Genomic DNA, 22,908 nt, shown 5'->3' with positions numbered 1-22,908 from the left:
AAATGCCCGTCAAAGGAGTAGGAGGTCAGGGGACAATTTCCACCTCTGCCACATCTGCCTTGATGCAAGCGTGCAAGTGATAGGATAAGTAGCACTGTCTACCCACATAATACTGGATCGGCAGTAAAGATCATGAGACTCACCAGGTAAGAAAGCCAACTGTAGTCCTGTTGGTAATTTATTTGAGGAAAGAAAGCCCTACGTGCATTTCAGGTGGAGCACATTAAATAAAACAGCCCTGAGAGGCTGGAACACAGAAGTAGGTAAGCCGTGTGTGGTAGAGGAAGCAAAATAACATTAAGTAATAGTAGTTAGACTTTGTGTAGCGATCATGTTTCTGTATCTTACCTTAACACAAAACTAACAAAATTTTCCCTAAACTATGCGACAACTCTTATTTTGTCTTTCACTCTGTAGCCAGTCTACATGGAGCTAAGAGGTAGCAGGTAAGAAACCTATCATTTTATTTACAACTACTCACAGCTTGCTAGTGGTTTTGTTTAGTGGAATGATTAACAGCTGTAATAAGCCCATACTTGATATTCAATTTGCGTTTTTAAGTAGAAGATAACAGACAATTTGAAGAAAAAAGATAAAAATTGAAAAGCCTGTCACATAGAACCTTTCACCTGGAGTGATATTAATTTAATTTGCATAAAGACCAGATAAATTGGTTTTCAAGTTGAAGACCATGACACTGATGAAAAATAATTCATTTTGCACCAGCCAGAGTAAGACTGAAGGGCAGTTCTATCTTTCTGTGGCAACTCAACTCTGGTCCACAGGACGCAATAAGGACTGTTGGCCCTTCCCTGAGCTTTCAGGTTGTGGAACTTTTCATATACAAATGCCATGACAGAGATGGCTCAAAGCCATCCCTGGGAATGGGGGCACTGATGAGGCACAGGAGGGAGAGAGGTCTCAGGCAGACCTCTGAGTGTGCTGGGGAAAAACGTCAATAGGCTTGAGACAGGGTTGAGTGGTTGAGAAAAGCTCACAGGTTGCTCAGATGAGGGTAGTTGCAGGCAGTGGAGGTTTTGGGTAGGGAAAATGCCGGAAAGGGTTTCTGGTGTGGCAACTAATTGTTTCTCTCCTTCCCTACCTTCTGCTCTCACACTGTCACTGTACCACTGAGGAGATCCTGTCACATAGCACTCTTCATGCAGAATAGTTTTATATTGTTGAAAAATGTAGGGGTTTTTTTATTATTACTATTATTATTTTAATTTATTGTGCCATCTGGGGTAATACTTCCTTGTTGAGAGGAACAGTTTTGCACATCAGTCAGCCCCTAAGAATTTCATTCTTTGCTCTGTTCCCATTGAGGTAACTTCTGTCTTGAAACTGAACTCAAGTTCTTTATGCTCCTTCAGCTTTGAAAATCACAGTTTCAGTCTACATAGTCTAATGCTTATCTGTGGGACCAGAATAGGAAAAAGTAGAAGCGCATTTTGGTGTCTGGTTATCACATGGCAGTGTAATCTATGAATTCTTGTAAACTCTTTTGGGGTGCTTATCCTACCTTTCAAAAACATTTCATTGCTTCAGAAGCACCTGATACTGTTATCATGTCTTTAATTTTCACCCGGAGAAACCCCATCAGTTTTCATATAGTCTTTTACAGCTGAGGCTATAAAAAAGCTCTGCTACAGATGTTACCTCTAATCTTAAAGTTAAGATGCTTTGCACTTTTGCATGGTTTAGCTCAGTACCATCCGCTGCTACTGAGGTAAGATGTAATTGCAGGTATTATGTATGTTGCATGGCATTCAGCCTCTGAAAGGGGCATACACACGGCTGTAGCTGCAGCAAACTTTATCCAATTTGTCCTTCTTATCCACCTCTCTGCCAAAAGGTTACTGACCCCATGTCTGGGATATGAGATGCAAATAGATTGTGGCTTCTCACACTGCAACCTGCAAGCACAATTGACAAGCCAACAGGAGTTGATTTGCTTACATTTCTAGTCCACGTTTATTGCAAGTGAAGTCTTCTTCACAATTCAAGAGCATCGCTGCTAATTAAGTCCCATGTCCCACCATATGGGTGCTGGGGGCTCCAGTATGAGGTGGGGAGGGAATCTCTGCTTTCCCCACACACCTTTTGGGATCTCTCTGCACTGGCAAAAGCATTTCAGTGTGGAAGTACCATTCACATGGAGTAGGAAAGAGCCACTTCACATACAAGGGACTCCTTGCCTAGGACCACTGGCAAAGATGTAGTAACAGCCTCCCTCAAGGTGGGAATCGCACCCAGAGGTGCTAGAGATGGACGAAGTGCTATGAGTTCCAACAGAGCAAGGGGCTCAATTCTTTTTCCCTTTCCCATTACTTACTCTCCTTTTAGAAAGCTGACTGAATTTGCCAACCGCATCCTGGGCTGCATCAAGAGAAGTGTGGCCAGCAGGTCATGGGAGGTGATTCTACCCCTCTACTCTGCTCTCGTGAGACCCCACCTGGAGTACTGTGTCCAGCTTTGGAGTCCTCAACACAGGAAGGACATGGACCTGTTGGAACGGGTCCAGCGGAGGGCCACGAAGATGATCAGAGGGATGGAGCACCTCCCCTATGAAGACAGGCTGAGAGAGCTGGGGTTGTTCAGCCTGGAGAAGCAAAGGCTCCGGGGAGACCTCATAGCGGCCTTCCAATATCTGAAGGGAGCCTCCAGGAGAGCCGGAGAGGGACTCTTTGTCAGGAGGTGTAGTGACAGGACAAGGGGTAATGGTTTTAAATTGGAAGAGGGGAGATTTGGATTAGATATTGGGAAGAAATTGTTTCCCGTGAGGGTGGTGAAGCACTGGAACAGGTTGCCCAGGGAAGCTGTGGCTGCCCCATCCCTGGAAGTGTTCAAGGCCAGGCTGGATGGGGCTTCGAGCAACCTGCTCTAGTGGAGGTGTCCCTGCCCATGGCAGGGGGGTTGGAACTCGATGATCTTTAAGATGCCTTCCAACTCTAACCATTCTATGATTCTATGAATTCAGGTGTTGGTCATGGAGGAAAGACTTTTATCCTTCCATTACATCTTCATAAATAGCAGAAGGGCAATAGCACTGTAGGACCTTATCTGTCGATGTTGACCCCTATGGGATAAGACAGGAAAAGGATGGTGGGTTTAAAGGCCTGGGAAATCTTAATGTGGATCTTTCTTTATATTTATGACCTGGGTCTTTTTTTCCCTCCCTGAAATTCTATTTGCAGCTGTGGCAGCAGAGGTAACACAGAGGCAACATGCTGTAGCTCCTGGGGTTGTGTCCTTCACTTTGCTGAGTTAACAGCTCATGGATGCAAGATGTCATGTGAGACCCTTAGCTGTCTGGAGTTTTATAAAGGCAGTTCCAAATCCTCTTGGCTATGAAGCAGTTGTCCTGCATGTGTACTGAAAAACCTATGAAACAATGACAATGCAAAGAGCCCAAAATGGATGACCCAGGAGAAAAAAAAATATTTTCCGCTTCTCCAGATCTCCAGATGTTCTCACTTGGCTTTTTTTTTTTGTTTGTTTTTAAGTTGAATGATGATGTTTCAATTGTAATAATATGTTAGAGAGATTATACTAAGAAAGCGACCAGTCCATCTCTCCATCTACAGCCATAATTGTTCACACTTATGCATGCCAAAGGACAGACATAAGCTTTAGTCAGTGCCATGGTATAAAACATGAAGCAAAAAATTTGTACGTGTAATCACTGGCGCTGTCATCAAGGTGACTGCAGGGCTCTTACCCTCTTGAGAGTTATTCCTTAGCAACCCACCAACCTGTGTTACGGAGGCTGCAGGAAATCACTCACACGGTGTTGAATACCAAACACTCAGCAAGTTGGAAGCAGGAAAAGGTTTAAACGAGCCCGTGAACTGGTGGAGTCAGCAGTTTCCTAATGGCATTGTAAACAGGCAGATTACTTACCCACAACATGCCATCTCTGCAATATTAACAACAGAACTGTGCGCATGATGTTGCTATTAAAACAGAATACAGTAAAAGACACTATAATGCTCACACTGAGGCAAAGAAAATTCACCGATAGTGTGCTTCTGTTAAGCAAAAGTCATGGTTCCTTTTTCTGACCTAGTATCAGCAAGACAATCTTGTATGAGCTGTCTCTTTTAGCTTCACTTCATTTAACACTAAGCTGCTTTGTGTATGGCCAAAGAATAAAGGATTCCCCAAACACTGTATTTTCAGACTCATAATGCTGTACATATTCAAATTGCCTATGCACATCAGCTGTTGCACGTGTGTCAATCAGGCAAATGCAAAATTATGCTTCTGCATCTTTGAAATAAACGTGGATGTTATTATGTCTTTATTTGTGTGATGATATAATATATTGAAAATATATTGTTACAGTTAATCTTTCTTGTGTTCTGTGTTCTATGCCCACAATAGATTTTTATAAGCTAACGATCACATCCTGGTTTAATTTACATTTACTCCAAACACTAGTGAGTGTAACTGACTTCAGTGGAGTAATTCTGACTTTAAAATAGTTAATGCAGAACAGAGCAGAAATAGTTTTTGTTATTTTCATGGCAACAAGAATTTCTGTCTTGCGTGTGAGTCAGCCTTAGCTGATGTCTCTTTTTCTTTCCACAGGTACAAAAATGTGTTTGTAAATCATAAATGTCGAGAAACCAGGCATAATTTATCTTAATTCAATTGACAGTGCTACCACCATTTATACTATCAATTGCTTCTCTGTTGTCAGAGTTGGATAAAAATATTAAATACAAAAGCAATATTCCTTCAATCAAACTCTTTTCAGGAGGTATGTATCAACCTAATGGTTGAAACCAGTATTCCAGTCACTTGTAAAATAATTTCTCTTGTCATGTAAAAAGAGTGCTAGAAATTGTTCCTGTTGAGTGCAAAAGAGAATCAGTCTAAATTGACATAATGTTAAAAAAAAAAAAAGGGAGTGGGTGAGGGTAACTGGATGATTTAGAGAATGAGCATCAGGAGGTGGAAACATTCCCTGTTAGAAAATCAATCAGATGACAATGACTTTCATGACCTATTTAAAAAAAAGGTGGAAATTTCATGCCACTTTTCAGTAGATGGTTACATACGTTCCCCAAAGACATGAATTAAACTGGTGGGCTGAATCCCACCTTTAATTTAGAGATTATTAGATTTTATTTAAGGCTGAGGATGCTGATAGAAGTGGAAGGACACTTCTGTTTTGCAGTTCAGGCTGTATATTCTGCAGAGAAAGAGAATACTCTCCAGAGCTTGCTTTTTTGCTGACATACTTACTGTCAGAAGACAAATTTTGTCAGTGATTCCTTCAACTAATACATTCTTGGAGATTTACAGCAAAAAAAGAGCGAGCCGGAAGAGGAAAAGTAATTGCAGAAAATTATTTTACATTCATTTCCATAATGCACTTATGAGAGCAAATAGGTATAGTTAAACCCAAAAAATAATCATCAAAGTTCCCAACCACTTGTCCCAAAATGCCAAATGATTGAACATAACCTACTATTTGTATATTTCAATTACTGATCATTTTTCATAACAGTTTTGTAACCATAAGTTAATAAAAGTTTTATTCTAATTCTACATGTTCATTCCATTAATAGGTACAAGATAGATTTTTTTTTTTCCAAGGTGGGGAGAAGTATGGAGTCAAATTTTAAAAAGCACAGCAGGGAATGTAGTACTGTAAATGGAGAATTTCTTTTCTGCAAAACTGAAAAGTTTTTGGCAAATCTAATCTGAAGAGGTACATTTTGTCCAAGCAAGACCTGTAGACATAAAATAGCTGATATACAGTGCTCTGTTTTCCATTAAAGTATCTTTCTGCAGGCACTAGGCAGAATTTATTTGTAATATGATTAGGCTGTATTTTTTTTCCATCTTCAGATACATCCCTTCTTTACCTTCATCCTCTCTCTTGAAAACTATTTTCCAATGAAATGTATTTAGGGAAAACTGTGGAACTCACTGTCCAACCTGAATTTCAGGCAAAAATTGGGCAAATGTTCAAAGTTGCATATATATGATCAGGTAATTAATTCACTTAGACACTTTCCTGTAGAGGATTAGGCAAAGCTTGTGAAGCAGAGGATAGTGAAGACATCAAGACTAATATTGAGACTGGGGAGCAGCTGGTCTAGGAGCTGTTTATGGCAGCCAGACAGGCACAAGTGATTCAAGGATTTCAAGGCAAAATTTAGCCCAAACAATTTTCTGTACAGCTAAGTGCTAAGTGTTAGAATTACTCTTAATAAAAACTACTTACTGTGGCTGCAGGAACTATCTATTTTTAACACTGTTAGCCTGATGCTTTTTAGAAACAAAATAGCTTTTGTATGTAAAGAAACCTGAGTAAATGTCTCCCTGACCTTTCTTCTCCTGCTGTTAAACTATTTTTCTGTCATCTAAAGGAATCTCCAATTACTTATGTTTCCCATGGGAACATTTTATAGTAAGATAATGAAAAAGCTTTCCAGTGTCCTAACCAGTGACCTAACCATTTCCCAAGGCGTCCTTTATTTGTATAGAGTGACTGGAAAATTCTTGATGCCCATACGGTATTTTTTTTCTTAGTACAAGAGTAATGAGTCCTGCCTCTTAAAAATGTGCTTTAAATTCAGTGTATTCAAGATGCTACTGTCAAACCATACGCTTTTGATTGATTATCCAATTTATTAGTAATATTGTATACATTGCAGGAGTGTCATTTAGCTTGGTTTGACAAGTACAGAAGACTGTCATTGACAGGTGTAGGAATAAGTGATGAGTTTAGGCCTTAAAGTGTTTCTACAGCATTTCACTGAATGGCAGATTGATAAATTAAGATCACGGTGGTAGCACTGGAGCTGAAAGACTGACCACTTCAGATTACAAAAACAGATCTTTGAAAACTTTATGCACTCTTCAGAGAAGCAGTCTTAGAAGCACTGAATGGAACAGAAAAGCATAGTTCACAAAAGATTTATTAATTTCAATGTGACAATGTCAGAGTTTATGTAACGACAAAAATCTAGCAAATTGCAACAGATGCTTTCCCCTTTTCAAACAGGCAGAAGGCTTAAATTAAATTTAATTCTGTTCTCATTTACACTAAGTTTACTGGTGTAAGTTAATTATTTTGGATGGAGCAACTTAAGGTTTAAACCAGCGAAATGGAGATATGAAAGAGACCGTAACTGTCAGTGCCCTGAGTACAGCTTGTGAAGACAAGATATCCTGCTCGTTTTTCCAAGAGTGTGCTTTGCAGATGAAGTTACAATATAAATGGAAATACCAGATATTGTGAATTTTAGAAAGCATTCTTGTATTCCTGACCCATTGTGCAATAATTTCCATGGTAAACGGGTATGGGAAGTGCATCTTCTTCAAAGGAGATTCTTCCATAACTGAGCCCAGGACTAGACACAATTCCAGTCTGATCGGAGATGGTGGAAAGGGTAGCTGTAAATCACACAATCAGCTGTGTATCATCTAGGCAAGTGCTAACTATGCCAGCTTCTTTGGTTTCTGAAAAATCTGTGCCTCCTAATACTTTAGTGCTCTGGAAGGGTCTGTGTTCATTCATTTTCTGTACACATAGTGATGAAAAAAATATTTATTTTCTGTAAGGGAATACAAAGTCACAAAGCAAAGGAACTCCTAAAATTCATGGGAAAGGCCTTTTGATTTACAGCATGGTATTCAAATGTCACCACTGAGCTACATCATTGTAAATGCAGAACAAAGCTGTTGAAATCAAGGGATCAGATATAATGATTTATCTTAAACATGTATCTGGATTCTTTCATCATATCTGTTCTCATAAGGGGAAGTGGATTTTGGTCCTAGGTGACTCACCCAAGTGTAGTATGCGGCAAAACTGCCTGGTGGCTTGTCATGGTATTCATATTGCAGTTTATCATTCTGGACATATGGTAGAGCTACTGATTTCTTGTCACACAGATGTGAGGAGTATGAATCATCAGCTAAAAACTTTCTACATGTCTTTTTTAATTTGCAAGGAAGTAGTATTTGACACCAGAAGACCTTCTTCCCCTTAGGGAACACCCATATGGGTTTGTTCTCCCTGCTGTAGTGTCTCAGGCAACTTCCAAAGCTGGCTCCTTGGCCTCTACGACTTGCCTTAGTTACAATGTGCTTTGGAGGGAACTTAGGCACGTTTTCCTACCTGCAATGGGCAAGAACTGTGATTCTGTGCCTGGCTTTTCTGTTTAGGGAGGGATCTTTCTCAAGTTTCCTCATACAGCTGCATTCCTGCCTTCTTGGTTGTGCAGGGAAGACAGTGCGGTCTGGGTGCTTTACTCCCGTTTTACTCTGCCTGTTACATTTCTTTCTGGTTACCTCCACACTGCAAAGGCTTACTCCAGTTCCTGGTTTACTGTCAGGGCACCCAAAGAGATGGGATATTAATAATTCCCTCTCTTCCTCATTCAAGACTTTTTGATGGGCATATCCAACGTAGAGTTTGATCCGGTTGTATTTTTGGCTTCAGGTTTAACCTGTTTTTCCCAAGTCTGAGCTCCTTAAAATACACTAGTCACATTTTGTAAATCACATTGTAATCTCTGTCAAACAGTTTGGTAGTATAACCGATTTTAACTTAATGGTCCACAGTCTGACTGTTGTGCTTAAAAAAAAAAAACAAAACAACTAAACCAAAAAAACAACAACAACAATACATTTGGGGAGTTCAGTACATATTTTATGTGATCTCATGATTTTCTCCCTTGCGCTCCTTGGATGACAGAGGACCTCTTCTGAGACTCCTTCATATCACTGTGTTAAACTCCAAGGAAACAGTTGCAGATTCACATTTTGGCAACTTGCTTGCAGCAGGTGGGCAAGTTTGATTAGCTTATTGTTATTGTCTGTTAAGATCATAATACTAAGATTTGTGCATAAGACACCACATTCAATGGCTATAACACTAGAATTGAGAATACTCTTTATCCTGTTTTGATAGAACATTTACAAATGTTTCTTTAGTCTTATCAACTCTGGCAAAAATGATTTTATGTATATAAAAATTAAATAGTAATGCCTTCAGACTCCCATTTAGAAAGACATTCATCACTCTGAACTAAGATATAGTAACCACCACAGTTCTTAGACAATGATCTGTATATCCATCTTTTCTCTTCCACACAGATTAATTTCATAACATTTTAGATATTAAGAAAATGACTGCACAAAAGTGGTCTCGGGGAGCATTATGCTTCTATTATTGCCATTTTCCCTAGCATACGTCCCTATATCATGTGGTCATAGACCCTGTCAGATTAGGGCTTTACTTGCAGTGTTATGCATCAGGGCTAGTAAACATTTATAGAAAGTTTCGTTTCAAATGTTTTATCACTGTGGGAAATGCACATTAGAAGTTAACAATACAGACACATCTTAGACTAAATTTGGTTTTATATAGTCTATTGAATTAAGCTACCGTAACAATTTAGTGCTGAGAATTGCCTCCAGCATCTCTTCCCAAACCACAAGACTCTGTGAAGGAATTAAAGCTGTTAAGGTCTCTCTCTTTTCTCCTTCCCCCTCCTTTTCCTTCTTGCTGAACTCCCTGCACACAATTTTTGCCTTCTCCCAGTAAAACCACATCACCATTACTCACCCTTATACAACTTACATGACTGGAATGTTATTTTTCTATGAATGCTCTACACAGCAAGACAGTTTTATAGCCTATAAAGTATCAGCCAGAACATGAAATACACTTAACTACTGACACCTAGACAAGGTCTGCTTGAAACCAAATTGTATTTGATTCCAGATTTAAAGTGTAATCATGATTAATGTGCGTGTGTGTGAATAAAATGATTAGTTTTGCGAGGAAACAAAGCCTTATTCGATATCTCTCAGTTTCCTCCATCTCTACCAAAGAAATGTGAAGACTTCGGCATAATACTGCTAGCTAAGCCATACCAACGACCTCCAGTTTTGCTTCACTAACTTTTCTGTCTCAGAAGATGATGCTTCCATTTCTTTCCCATATCCTCTTGTACACCAAAAAAGGATAGATCTGCAGGAAGAATTACATTGCTTGTGAAATGCTTCAGTTTTCCTCCTTTGTGCATCGATCCTAATTTCTGTGAAGGTGTTCCCTATTTTCAGGTAGCAAACAAATAGTTCATAGGAAAAATGCTGTCTGAAAGTTGGTAATTTTTCATTTTGACTATTTGCTGTTCATAGTGTGCCTGTAAACCTACCTGTAGTTTCTGTTCCTTGATTTATATGGCAAGAGAATAAACGAAGCCATACCTAGCAGGTAGTTACTGGCAAATAATTGCTTTTGGTAAAATTCCTAATTTGCTGGGACTTACAAGTACTTTCTGGTGGTTATGAAAATGTTTGGCAAAATTATCTATGGGACAATAGCTGAATCAGCCTCCTGTCCTCACCCCTGAGTGTAAGGGCTTCAGAACCCAAGCGTGAGAGAGTTCAGAAAGGTTGTTTTTGTGTAAAGCATTAGAGGCAACTGAAAAGAAAAAAATAATCGGTAACTCTATATTTGTTGGAAATGGGTTTATACTTTTAAAATTATATAAAAGCTTTAGCATTAGCTACGGAGTCACTATCATAGCAATATAAACTGTCAGTTGCTGGTCATGCATGACAGATCCACTCTGATATTTCTACTTCACATTTAAGGCATACACTCCGACTTTTATTTCTACTCTAATATGTGGTTGTGAAGAAATTCTTTTCATTGAACAAAACTGATCCTAACATGAATTGAGAACCAAAGCTGAAGACTTTACAAATAAAAGTAATTGAAGCACAGTAATTAAATGGTTAGAAATAAAACTCTTAGCATGCCAGTAGTAAGACAGAATGTGACCTAATTCTTATTTTTGTTGGTGTACATCGTCAGCAAAATTGCTGCAACCTGTTACACCTGTGCATGCAACCTCATGGGATTGTGTACGGCTGATGTTGACAAAGCTGTCATGAAGTTTTGCAGCACTTTGGCCTGCAAAATGGTAAGAATGATAAGAACTCAGCCTTACCCTGAGATGAAAAAAATCCCCAAACTCATCTGATAACTGCAGATTGCTTTTGAGTTGCAGTTCATAATTGGAACTAAGGCAAAAAATCTCCAGCCAAGCCAAAACCAAAACTAGCAAAATCAATATACTCCTTGAAATCAACAGCAATTTAGGCCAAACAGAAGCTATTGAATATGACCCTAAATACCCTAAACACAATACTGCTTCTTTTCAAATTAAGGTGTCTAAAGGCATTATAATAATGCAGTTGAAAAGTGATTTGTAAATGAGGTCAGATCTCAGATTAAACTAAATTTGTAGGAAGCAACCTATGATAAGATTCATTTTACTAGTCGAAAATTTGCCTGGTGTCAGGACGTGTCCTGATTTTATTTTATTTTCAAACGAGGGGTGAACTACTACATGCTAATGCACAGCTGAAGGATCCAATAAGGCCTTCCAATATCTGAAGGGAGCCTACAGGAGAGCCGGAGAGGGACTCTTTGTCAGGAAATGTAGTGACAGGACAAGGGGTAATGGTTTTAAATTGGAAGAGGGGAGATTTAGATTAGATATTGGGAAGAAATTCTTTCCCATGAAGGTGGTGAGGCACTGGAACAGGTTGCCCAGGGAAGTTGTGGATGCCCCATCCCTGGAAGTGTTGAAGGCCAGGCTGGATGGGGCTTTGAGCAACCTGTTCTAGTGGAGGTGTCCCTGCCCATGGCAGGGGGTTGGAACTCGATGATCTTTAAGGTCCCTTCCAACTCTAACCATTCTATGATTCTATGATAATATGTGAGTTGTCATTTCCTAGTATCATATACAAGGCCATCAACAGAGCAACACTAAAGGCAATGTTTCCTAGCCTGAAGCTCAATTCTTTTAAAAAACCTTTAACAAACATGGGAGAGAAGTAAGAGCTCCAGTATGCTCTGTGGCAGCAACACACCTCTCTCACGTGCCTTTTTCTGCACTGCCTCCTATCTTTACAAGCCTCACACCCTGGGACAGGACATTCTCATGTTTTCACAGAGCGAAGTCAGAGGCTGAAATTATCACTGTACATGCCATGCGTCCAACAGCTAAAGTAGCCTCCCTGCCTATTCATAGTGCTGGAAGGCACTTCTAGAAGGTATCTGGTCCAGCCTCCTGCCCAACAGGCAACTATACCCAGGGCTAGACCATGTCAGCCATGGCTTTACCTAGATGAGACTTGGAAACCTCAGCAGATGGAGACTCAACAACCTCTTTGGAAGACATCTTCTATTTCTTCCATGATCCCAGCTCTGGTGGTGCAGCTCTGTGGGACACACCACTTCAGTGAAATTATCAACATTTTAAATGGTAGAGAATCAAGAAAAAATTCCTCCCTTCTTCCCATCATTATTCATGATAGTATCCTTCATCCTTAGGGTTTTACATTGCCCCTCAATGCAAAACCTAGAACAGGGAAGAGAAAGGGTGGTCCCATTTAAACTTACATACTGTGGTGAGAATACATGAATAGAAGGAAAAACATGCCCCTTTTTATACATTTCATACTTTTACATTGCAATGAAAAATATGTACTAAATAAACATCTAGGTAACACTATCTTCTTTCTTCTGCCTCCCTAATTCTCTTAATCCTTACTCAGCCTAGCCAATTGGTTATCACTGCTTTACATGTGCTGCCTTCTTTGACATATTCCCTTAACTTTAAAAAAACAGAAAGATAAGAAAAGAAAAAACCTAAATTAGGATGTGTGGCAGTGCTCTTGATGTGGCTTTTTATGAGAATGTCAAAGTTTAAAGCATCCGGCCATTTCAGAAAGCCAATGTGTATATAGACTGGTGTAGAGCAACAAGTTTGGAAACAAGGTCAGTTGCTGATTGCTATCGCTATCACGGGTACTCAATCACCAAAGAAACCTCTTTATCAAGGAACTGTAAATTATATTACTGCAGAAGGATGTGAGGCGGACTTTCAAGTAAAAGCTAGTATAGCAGTACTAGCTGTCTTTCTGTGCTTTGGTCTTTTAAGCATACATTTATCTTTGCTGTCCCACCATTCTCTTCTAGCACAAGTGCAAGAAGCATGTTAAGTTGATGGACCAATCTCAGATTTCACTTGCTAGTGAAAAAGATTGAGCTGATTTGAAACATGGAATCAGAGGGATTGGCCATCAGATCCTTTCCAAATATATGAACAAGCTCTAGCATGCTAAGAACTTATTATTAAGAGGAATTTCAATTGTTACTATCATACAAAAGTAGTAAAAGCAACATAAGTGGAAGAGCAATGTGAAAATACAAACTGACTGGTTTGAACAGCGTTATAGGGAATTTGAAATTCAAAATATCCAACTTCAAAATTATTATATCTTTCAATATACTTAGCAAGGGGAAGATATTGAATTAAAACTTCTTTGTAATGATCTGGAAACTTGTGAAAATAAAGAAAGTCTTTTGTATGACAATAGCCATACAAAGGATGAAAAACTGTCTCAATTTTCAGAGGTGGTGTGAGTAGGGAACTAGGTCTCATTTATGAAATTGTTTCAAGTGCCTGGTAGTCTGCCACAGTAAGGTGTGCGTATTCACAGAAGCCCATAGAGACCGGTGGGCCAAGATGCTATGATGTTGATAGCTCAGAAATAGGAAAGAGGAATACTGTCCTAACACAGACCTCTCCAAACACTGTTTTCTGTAACTCCTGGATCAGTGACTACTGTCTGGGAAAACCCCAGCGAGTTTGAAGTAAATAATATTGTTCTACAGTGAAGTTATGTACCCAGCAAATATTGTCCTTCCTTCCCCCCTGCTCCATTGTAAGAAAATACCTCCCTTTTTGCTTCTTTGTGCAGTTCTTTTTCCTGGACTTTCATTTCTGTTCTTACGTTCCTGCATCCCTATTTATTTCGTTTCATTTTTACCCCTCTCTAGAAAGTTTCAGCCTCCTGACTTTGTTCAGAAACATTCTCTTGCACATCATTTTCCTTCCTCTAGAGAACATCTTGTCTCGTACACAGGTTAAACTACGCATATTCAGTACTGAGGGATTGTTCATCATTAACCCAGAACATAAATGACTTGCATATGGATTGCTTTCCTAGAATTACTAATGAAAGACTAGTCTTGGATGAGAGAAATAACAGAGAGTAAACAAAAGGGAAAGGCAAATAGAATAACCAGGAGAGAAAAAAGTGATCTCATGCTCTGTTGCCTTTCTCAATTATGAAGCACACTGTTACTGATGTCATTAAGGTCAGAGAGGGGAAAAAGAGTTTATTAAGGTGCAAATTTGTTGAGTTTGTTGCTAAAAAAGTTAATGGAATTAGGAAAATACTTTTATTTTTTGGCCAAATTCATTAGTCTGTTCTTTATGCAATATATATTTTTCTCTGTGTGTGAATGTGGATGTGATGAAGAATGAAAAGATCAGGAAAATAGAGGAACAATAAGATAGTCATTTAGATTGCAGATGAGTAGAAAAATACATAATCTGAGACCTTTAAACATGGAGTAAAGACACAAAACCACTGACAAATGCAGTAACAACAATGGACCAACATTATTATTACTATGGTTTTGTAATCTCTTCTTCAGAGAGATCTTCAATCAAAAATACTTTTTATAAATTTATAAAACAGTGATATTCATACACTGTTTCAGAGTCTTATAATAATAGAAAGCATGCAATTATAGAGAACCTTGATCCTTGTGGGTTTTGGTAAATTGTTGGAAGAGAGTTATATCAGTAATACTGCTTGAAATTAAACCATACAGATTCTCAGCATCTTCCACATGAAGATCCTCAGCTTTCCATATGTGCTATCATCCCCCAAATCCCTCCCGCCTCTCTGGGGTCTACCCTGGCAGCCTCACCATGCATAGAGCCCTTGCAGTCCCCTGACTTCTGCTTCTGGCCTCCAGGCTAAACCTCACACGTAATTGAAGGGTTAGTTGTTTTAGAGGGTATTCTCTGCCTATCAAGTCACAGAGCCTGAGTGGCCTTAAGCATAAGGAACTACTGACTGTCTCTAAACAATGAGTTTAAATAATTGTCAGGTGTGCTCAGTCCTCCTATAATTTTCATGAAATCACAGCTCCTGAATACCTGGCCTGAATGTACATGAGAGTTACAAGATTATGTCCAGGTTGGTACTCTTATTTGTTTCATATTAACAGTATGAAATGCATCCACTATCTCCTCTTCTTTTTATTTATTTCCCCTGCTGAAGAAAAATAGTTTTCTTAGTTATCTCTCTTCAAAAGCTGGATGGGAACAGTAGGAATAATGTCTGTTCCTTCCACTGATGCTAATCTGATAGTCAGGATGGTGTTTGTCGTACATAGATGACATGTGGGTATATTCTGTTTTGTGCCTTATAACCTATTGTGTGTAAAAATCCACAACAAACCCCCATGAAAACTGATTGTGGCTTGGAATAACCGGCATATTTTGGGAGTGGACTGAATATTATCCTAACGGAGCCTGCCAGGACTAGGCTTTTTTTTTTTTTTTTAAACTATCTCACTTTCAAATTGGATCCCTCAAAGTGGTGTTTGAGTGCAGGATTTCCTGTAGTTCTTCTGCAAAACAGCCTTTGGGAAAGAAAACACTATCAAGCAAAAGAAAGAAATGTGGGCAACAAATTCCAGTTGTTCCAAGTTCCAAGTTTCTCAGAAAAATTCTGCCAGAACAAAATTAAAGAATCTTACTTTTTGTATTTTGGAAGCACTTTCTAAAGCTAAGCATACCAAAATTCCTCCACCTCTTCTAGAAGTGAGTACTTGTGATTCAAAAGGTACTGTGATTAAGTTGTGATTTGGAAAAACATGGCTTTTCAGTAATTTCTATTGTCATATGCTTTCTAGAAACAAGACCTCAGCAAGGAAAATAGTAGTTCATACAGATCTCTAGTCTTTTTACTGAGAATGAAAAAAAAATGCAGCAATTAGTACCAATTTTACTTGTATCTTTCTTCTTTCTCCCACAACAGACAACTATCCATCATGTAATAAATGCACACAATGCATTGATTTTGCTTATGTCTTTCTCTGGGCTTTCCACCTAAATTTATACTGTATGTAGCAACCAACCAATCTTGAAAAAGAGAAAAAAATAGTGAAAATGTCATCAGTTTGTATTGTATTTTTTTTAACATCTACACAAAAGAACAAGAAATAGATTGAATCTCAGCTGACAACCAGATGTATAAAACACATGCATTTTCAAAGACCATCTCACTGAAGAGCTATTGCCTGCTTATCCAGAAGCAATCCCATTCTCTGCAGCTGACAGGAGATGAATCTAAGTTCTCACTAGCCTCAGAAAAAATAAGCCCTGTTTCTTCCTTTCTCTCTCCCTGTCTCTCCTGAATTCAACAGTATGGGACATACTATTAAATGTCAACTAACAAAGAAAGCAAAGATTTTTAAAAGTTTGACAAACTTATTAGTTCCTCTGATGGATTTTCTACCACTGCATGTGTTAAAGATCAGATGTTATGCAAGTTACATACAGGTACAGTTAGATACAAACAAAAATTAATTCAAAGAATTTCTACTGTGTAAAAGTTACAAAATAATTATGGTCTCTCTTGGCCATATAATACTATTCTAGGTCTCAAAAGATACTGCAACAGCTGTGTCCTACAAAATGAGTTTTGAATTCTAGGGTTCAGACAGATGACCAATTACAAATCTGCACGCAGTATTATCTGGAATTTTTCAAGGTCTAAACTTTTACATTCAGACAGTTACCATGAATCAGCTGCCAAGAAATAGCTGGGTGAATGGTTAGTAACTAATATAGTAACTAATCATCTAATCATCTAGAGAGAATGATAATAGTTTTGTTGAGGGATAATTGTGCATCAATATTAAGAACAAAATACCAAATATGGAGAACAAAAATGCATAATTAAAAGTTTTTGGCATTTTAAATGTATTTTTTTAAGTATTATACATCCTTTGACACAAAGTGGGATGAACTTGTGAGCTGGCTTTTAGGTTGTCTTCTGCAGTACCCAGTTTTTGGTACCTCTTGGCTTGCCTGGTCTTTCTAGGTCTGAATCTTCCAAAGACTTCTGCATGAAGTTAATTTGGTGCATTGTCAGTAGTCTTCACTCTGGTGGAATTTTACCAGAACTTGTCTCTGATGGTAAAGTCTTCCAGGCATTCTGGCTATTTGCACAACTTCTTTTTTTTATTTTAGCCCTACATGAGCATGAACGCTACATAACATGGAGAGGAAAGAAAGTCCAGACATTTCTCTGTCTTGCTCAGGTTGAATACAGACACAAAACCCCAGAAGTGTGGAACTGACACCCATGGGGAGGAGCATCCTGTGCCCCTACAGGCTAACACTCAGTTAAGATGGTTCAGCCTTCCCCAAGGATTTTATTTTCACCTCTAAGAGACAAAGGAAGACAACATGTATCTCAAATGCAGCTCTCTATTCTAGCCCCAAATCATAACATTGAATTCAGATGCTTTTATCTGAATAGATCACATACTAGATGAAGTTTTGCTCCTGATTGCTACCATTAGAGACTTACGTTAAAGAGGTTACTGTTATTACAGTGCCAGATTATGCCCCTGTCTTGCATCGGGACTAAAGGAGCATGGATTTTTCTGCTTCACTATGCACTTTGCATAGAAAGAAGGATACATGGAATTTCCTTTACCAAGTGAGTACAGGCGCTGTTCTCTCCCTGCATTCGAGACACAAACTAGAGGTGTGATCTGCTTCTTTCTGTAGCTGGCTGCTTTCTGAGAGAGGGGAAACGATCCATCATTTTAAGAACCACCTTTCCTTTGTGGGATCTCTCATGGGAAGGCAGTAGTCCCGCACATATACGCAGAGCTCAATGAACTCTGGCAGTCTTGAGCTCTTACGTTGTCATACTTCATGTTCCCTTCCTCCACCAAAAGATATTACAATGAAGAAACACCAAGAAGTCGTTAGCTCAGGCACGACAGAATGAAAAAAGCATAATTAGCCCCTACAGGCAGTATAATAAAAATGTGGAAACAAATCTCTGTCACAAAAGGGAGATGAATGAAAGGACCAAATCATCGGTAGGCAACCTGAAGTAATTTAGATTGGTGTTTTGACCAACTCTGGCTGCAAGATGCATTAGGGGCACCCATGTGTTAGTCTAACTGAGGCTGTCAGCATTTGCTCTGCAAACATTTACTATAATTTAGTAGCCTTCTGATTGCAGTTGTCAGTCTGGGTTAAAACCTCAGATATAGGGCTTGGTACAGGAACTCATTCTGGGAACGAATGAACCCCCAATTACCGTGGGACTAGGAGGAGCATCTCTCTGACTTAGTACCAAGGAGGTGGGTGTTGGCTTGGGCCTCTGCTCAGAGCACAGCCCTCCCTTGAGGTGGATTAAATAAAGAAGTTGAAGGTAAAGGTAGCACAAAGGCGGGAACTATTTTTCATATTTTCTATCCTTTTTATTATTATTACTAACTTGCAAAAAATAATTCAAGTACATCACAGGTGAATTTCTGAGTAGTTCTGGGAAGAGGCTAAGCCTATTTGCTCTCTTTAGACTTCCCAAGAGGAATCCAGTTCAGCGACAGTCACGTACAATGGCAATGCGGAGGTAATGTTCATTTACACAGTGGCCACCAACCTGCTCATCTGGAAACAAACCCAAACCATAGACATAATGCTTTCTCCTAAGTAGATGTCCCCAAATATCCTAAAATTGACAGCAAAGTTCTGAAGATCGTGACAAGAACTAAAAAAAGTAGGATTTTTTGTGTGCGTGTGACAACTACTATTAACATAAATGCTATCATTGTCTTTTATTTGTTGCCTTGATTTTTATGATTTCAAGTTTGCTCCTCAGCCACAATGCCATGCAACTCCTTTTTTAACCTTAAAGTTGAGATTTTCAGGTAATCACTTCCTTACGAGAGTGGAAACTTCAACAAACAACTCAACAGAACAAGTTACAAAGTGGAATAATGAAAGGCAATAATAGAAGTGACTGAATTTGATAATAAATGTGGACATTTCAAAGCATGAAAGCATAAAGAATACACAGTTCTGAATGAAAACAGGGAGTGAGAATGTTAGGAAACTTAGGAAAATCTTAAAAAAAGAAGCTAAAAGGAAAACAACGTATGAAAAGTGAACTTCAGACTCAAAAGTAAAATACAGATATTTACCTTTAATAAATACAAAATGGTCTACATTTTATAAAAGAATGGTGCTTTTTTCAGAATATGTCACATTTTAAAATAAATTTTTAGAAAGATGAGTTAATCAATTTATAGATGATATAACTGTTTAAGTGGCTATGAGACTATGAAGACAATAGCTGTAATACGTGAATCAGTGCATTGATCTATAATTAGGCTAAAATGTGATATTTTTCTCTTTTATGAATTTGATTTTATTTCTGTTATTGAAGTATCACAAAACTTTTATTTTAAAGGAAAATATCAATTATTTGCTCAGGGGCTTAGACAAGTGGTATAGACAATATTTGAAATTATTTCTGACTGAAAGATCAGTGAAAACAAAATAATAAACCAGCTACCTTTCAATGTAATATTTAATGCCTATGTCTTTTAGTATAAATTTTGGTTAGTCAATAGAAGCAAGACATACTTCATGTTTTTTAAGAAGGGAGATATCCACAACTGCTGACTTTATTGACTAATAAGTACTTTTTCTAATCTTAGGTATATGGGATGTTGAAACAGGATGTTTATGCTCAACATAATCTCGTGGATTATATCGTATGATAGTTGAATATATAAATATACATGGAAATATACATATTCCTACTTACCCAACAGACAGGAAGGGCTCCTTTGATTCAAGTCTGTCAAGTAAATAATAGAAGTTGTAAATATATATATATTCATTGTATTTCAGAGCATTTATACGATGAATTTAAAACAGCTGCTCTCAGTATCAAATTTACCTGGTGACCAATACACAATTTAACAACAATAGAAGGGTCCGATCCATTATGCTAGAAGCTTAGTTTAAAAAAAGTCCCATTTACCTAACAGAACTTGGTTTAGAAATCAAATATTTACAAAGTAGCAGATCTAAGCCCTTTAAATTTCACAGATTCAGATGATTTCTGTAGATATTTACAGGGAAAGCTATAGTGAACAACCAATTCTTTGTCCTTTTTCACATTTTTCAAGTAAAATCTTATTTTCTTGATGGCCATGATTTAGGGAAGGTATTGATTATTTTTTTTATAAAAACTTGAAACATAACATTTAGTATAGGTGTGAGAACTTTCCTGATTTGAGGGCTTCCACATCAATTTTGTTTGCTTTCTAGCATTCTCTTATCACACGACATGGTCACTTCTTCATCATGAGAACTTCTGACACAATCTGCCATGATCAGCCTTGCGCTGGACACGGATGCCACTGGTTTGCTAGACCTGGAATGATGCCCAGTTCTAAAAAGAGTTGTTAAAAGTGTTGTTCTCCAAATCCCTGCTGTTGCTGCTCTCTCTGAGGAGCTGCACTGCTTGCACACTGGCAGGAGCCGCTTCTACTACTAGTTTCAACCCAACCGGGACAGATTTTAAAAACCTTGTCTATGCTATTTTACTGTATTTCTGCTCCAGTACCTGCAACTGGCTGCCCTTAATTTTGTAGTGTGTCCTGGCTGCAATGAGTTTACTAATATCAACTGCTTGTTAGGACCATTAGCATGTGACTTTAGGGTCCTTTATGAAAATAATTAAAGCAAATTTACAACTCAAGTATTTTGAGAGGTTACATGACATACAAATGATGCAAAAGCTCTCTACTGTGCTAATTTTCACTGAGAGTACTGTGCTAGGAAGAACTGCAGATAAAAATGCCAGGTACTTAATGTCTTTTCACAGCCTTTAATAAAAGTGTGTTCCTAACAAAACAAAGTATGTTGTATCTGGAACTAAGCATTTCATTTGTGGTCCCCCCTCCCATCTGAAACAAATTCACTCCCACAACAAAATACCTGAAAATACCTGAACAGGTCTAATTATAACAAAAATAGTGAAAATGATTTTTCAATGTTTTAAGAACGAAACTTTCCTGCAAGTATTCTTTGTAGAAAAAGCTAGTACATTTACAGCCAACCAAATTCGGTTAGCAAAGGTTTTGTCCAAAAAACTCACAAACGGATAGGCTGGTTTAGTTATTGCCATCTATCCAGAAAGGTATTTACAAAAGGTGAACTTGTCACTGTGCTTTTGAAACGATTGTATGATTTTGTCTTTAACTGAAAAATGCTGCATGTCATCTTTTTGCAAAGCATTTTCATCTTCTTTTCCAGAATCACTAGTGGAAATAACTCAGGAGCCTGACCTCATGTACAATGTCGTCTTCTGATGTACTTCAAACTTAATCTCCTGGGCTTAGGTTTCCAGTGGTGGTAAGGAACACTTGCATAAGGCTTGAGGAAAGGCCAAAATGTATCCAAACCATAGTAACTTTTCTGTTGTCCTCATGGCTATACCTGACCTTTCCATTTCTTTCTGAAGTTTCCATTATCTTTACTTCCACATGGAAGTCAAACAATAGAAGAGGGGATCACTGATGGGCTTGCACGTGCCTGGAAGCACAGTGGAAGCTGAAAGCTCGGTATCCCTGTGCTCAGAGGGACAACTTCTCCAGGGCAACCCCAGCGCTGTCACGAATTCTATCCCTCCCAGGTTACCATGCTGCACACCAAAACCCTCATAGCACCAAGAAAATGCTTAGCTTGGCATTCTCTGTGCTTCGGCAGTACTGCCAGAGAGCAATAAAGTGATGGGCTCTTTGTGTGTGGGGTCACATCCTTCTTCTGTTGGCCCTGTGCAGCCACCATGCCGACTTCACAGACCAGCTTTTCCTGCTGTGGATCACACCATTGCAGCAAAACATCTGCACCATCTTTGCAGCTGGTCTGTTAAGGAAAAGCCCAACTAGTGTTATGGTTTTGTTTCCTGTTTTTCTGCTTAATGAAATGAACTGGACGTGGGAAGTACCCAGTGTTTGGCTTGAGAGATTAACTATAAGAAAAACGAACAGTGGATGAAAGCCTCATAACATATTTACATACTTCATAATACAGAAATTTTACAATGAAGAGAGACCTGGCACTACCCCGATGGAGGACATTCTGCTGGGTTTTACTTGCAAAGGAAAAGCGTGTGGTAGAAAGCCCTATGGACAAAATACCGCAATTAAAAATCTATTTGAAATCCATTCTCAAGATGGAATTCAATTTGATTTAAATAGCGCTGCCCTAGGTTTGACCCCTCTTTAGTATATTTAACTAAATGGTTTTAGATAATTTGCTGCATTACTTTAATTCAAGTGTTCCTCATAGTAAAGGAATACAATTATCTGTTGGTCTTTTATTTAAAATGGTAATTCAGTATATGACAAATTAACATAAAGTTCTTAAAACTTCAACATCATATGAAATAACACCCTATATCATCTTTACTGGTGAAGTGTATCAATATATCTTGTAGATTTTTTACCTTTTTCTTTCTAGCCTGCAGTACACCAAATTCTCCAGGGATTTGAGGAAGTTTTGCGTAATTAAATATGATATCTCAAGAACCATAATCCTGATAAACTGGGAGAAGGGCTGTCATACCCCTTCAGGAAAAATGTTAAAACAGATATTTTCTTTCTTGCAAAAATGTATCGAGCATGCAAGAAATACTAGGCAACTCCTACAGTAAACAAAAGGGATAATGTTTTAATTATATAGGAAGGGTAATGAAGCTGGAGTGAGTGGGATTTTTCTTTCTTTCCTGAAATTATTTTCCCATCAGAAAATTTCAGTTTGTCAAAATGTCAAGTGAATACATCAGTTTGAATGGGAGAGAGGCAGGCTAATCAGTAGCACGGCTGGGAAGTGGCAGACTGATGTTGTGTTTCCTTTTGATTTTCTGAAAGGTCTCACATTTTTA

The 22,908-nt window shown here is 38.4% G+C and overlaps 1 protein-coding gene across 1 annotated transcript in view; it reads right to left on the bottom strand.

Annotated features, from left to right (window-relative positions):
* The window catches only part of RALYL (RALY RNA binding protein like), a 178,380-nt gene that overhangs the window by 19,735 nt on the left and 135,737 nt on the right, over window positions 1-22,908 (bottom strand). The window contains exon 3 of the mRNA XM_074145926.1: window positions 19,777-19,809. Coding sequence (XP_074002027.1) covers window positions 19,777-19,809 — 33 coding nt within the window. The remainder of the gene's footprint in view (window positions 1-19,776; window positions 19,810-22,908) is intronic.

The sequence above is a fragment of the Numenius arquata genome, chromosome 3 (assembly GCF_964106895.1).
Source record: "Numenius arquata chromosome 3, bNumArq3.hap1.1, whole genome shotgun sequence".
NCBI classification, from domain to species: domain Eukaryota; kingdom Metazoa; phylum Chordata; class Aves; order Charadriiformes; family Scolopacidae; genus Numenius; species Numenius arquata.
This window is presented reverse-complemented; position numbering and strand designations above follow the sequence as displayed.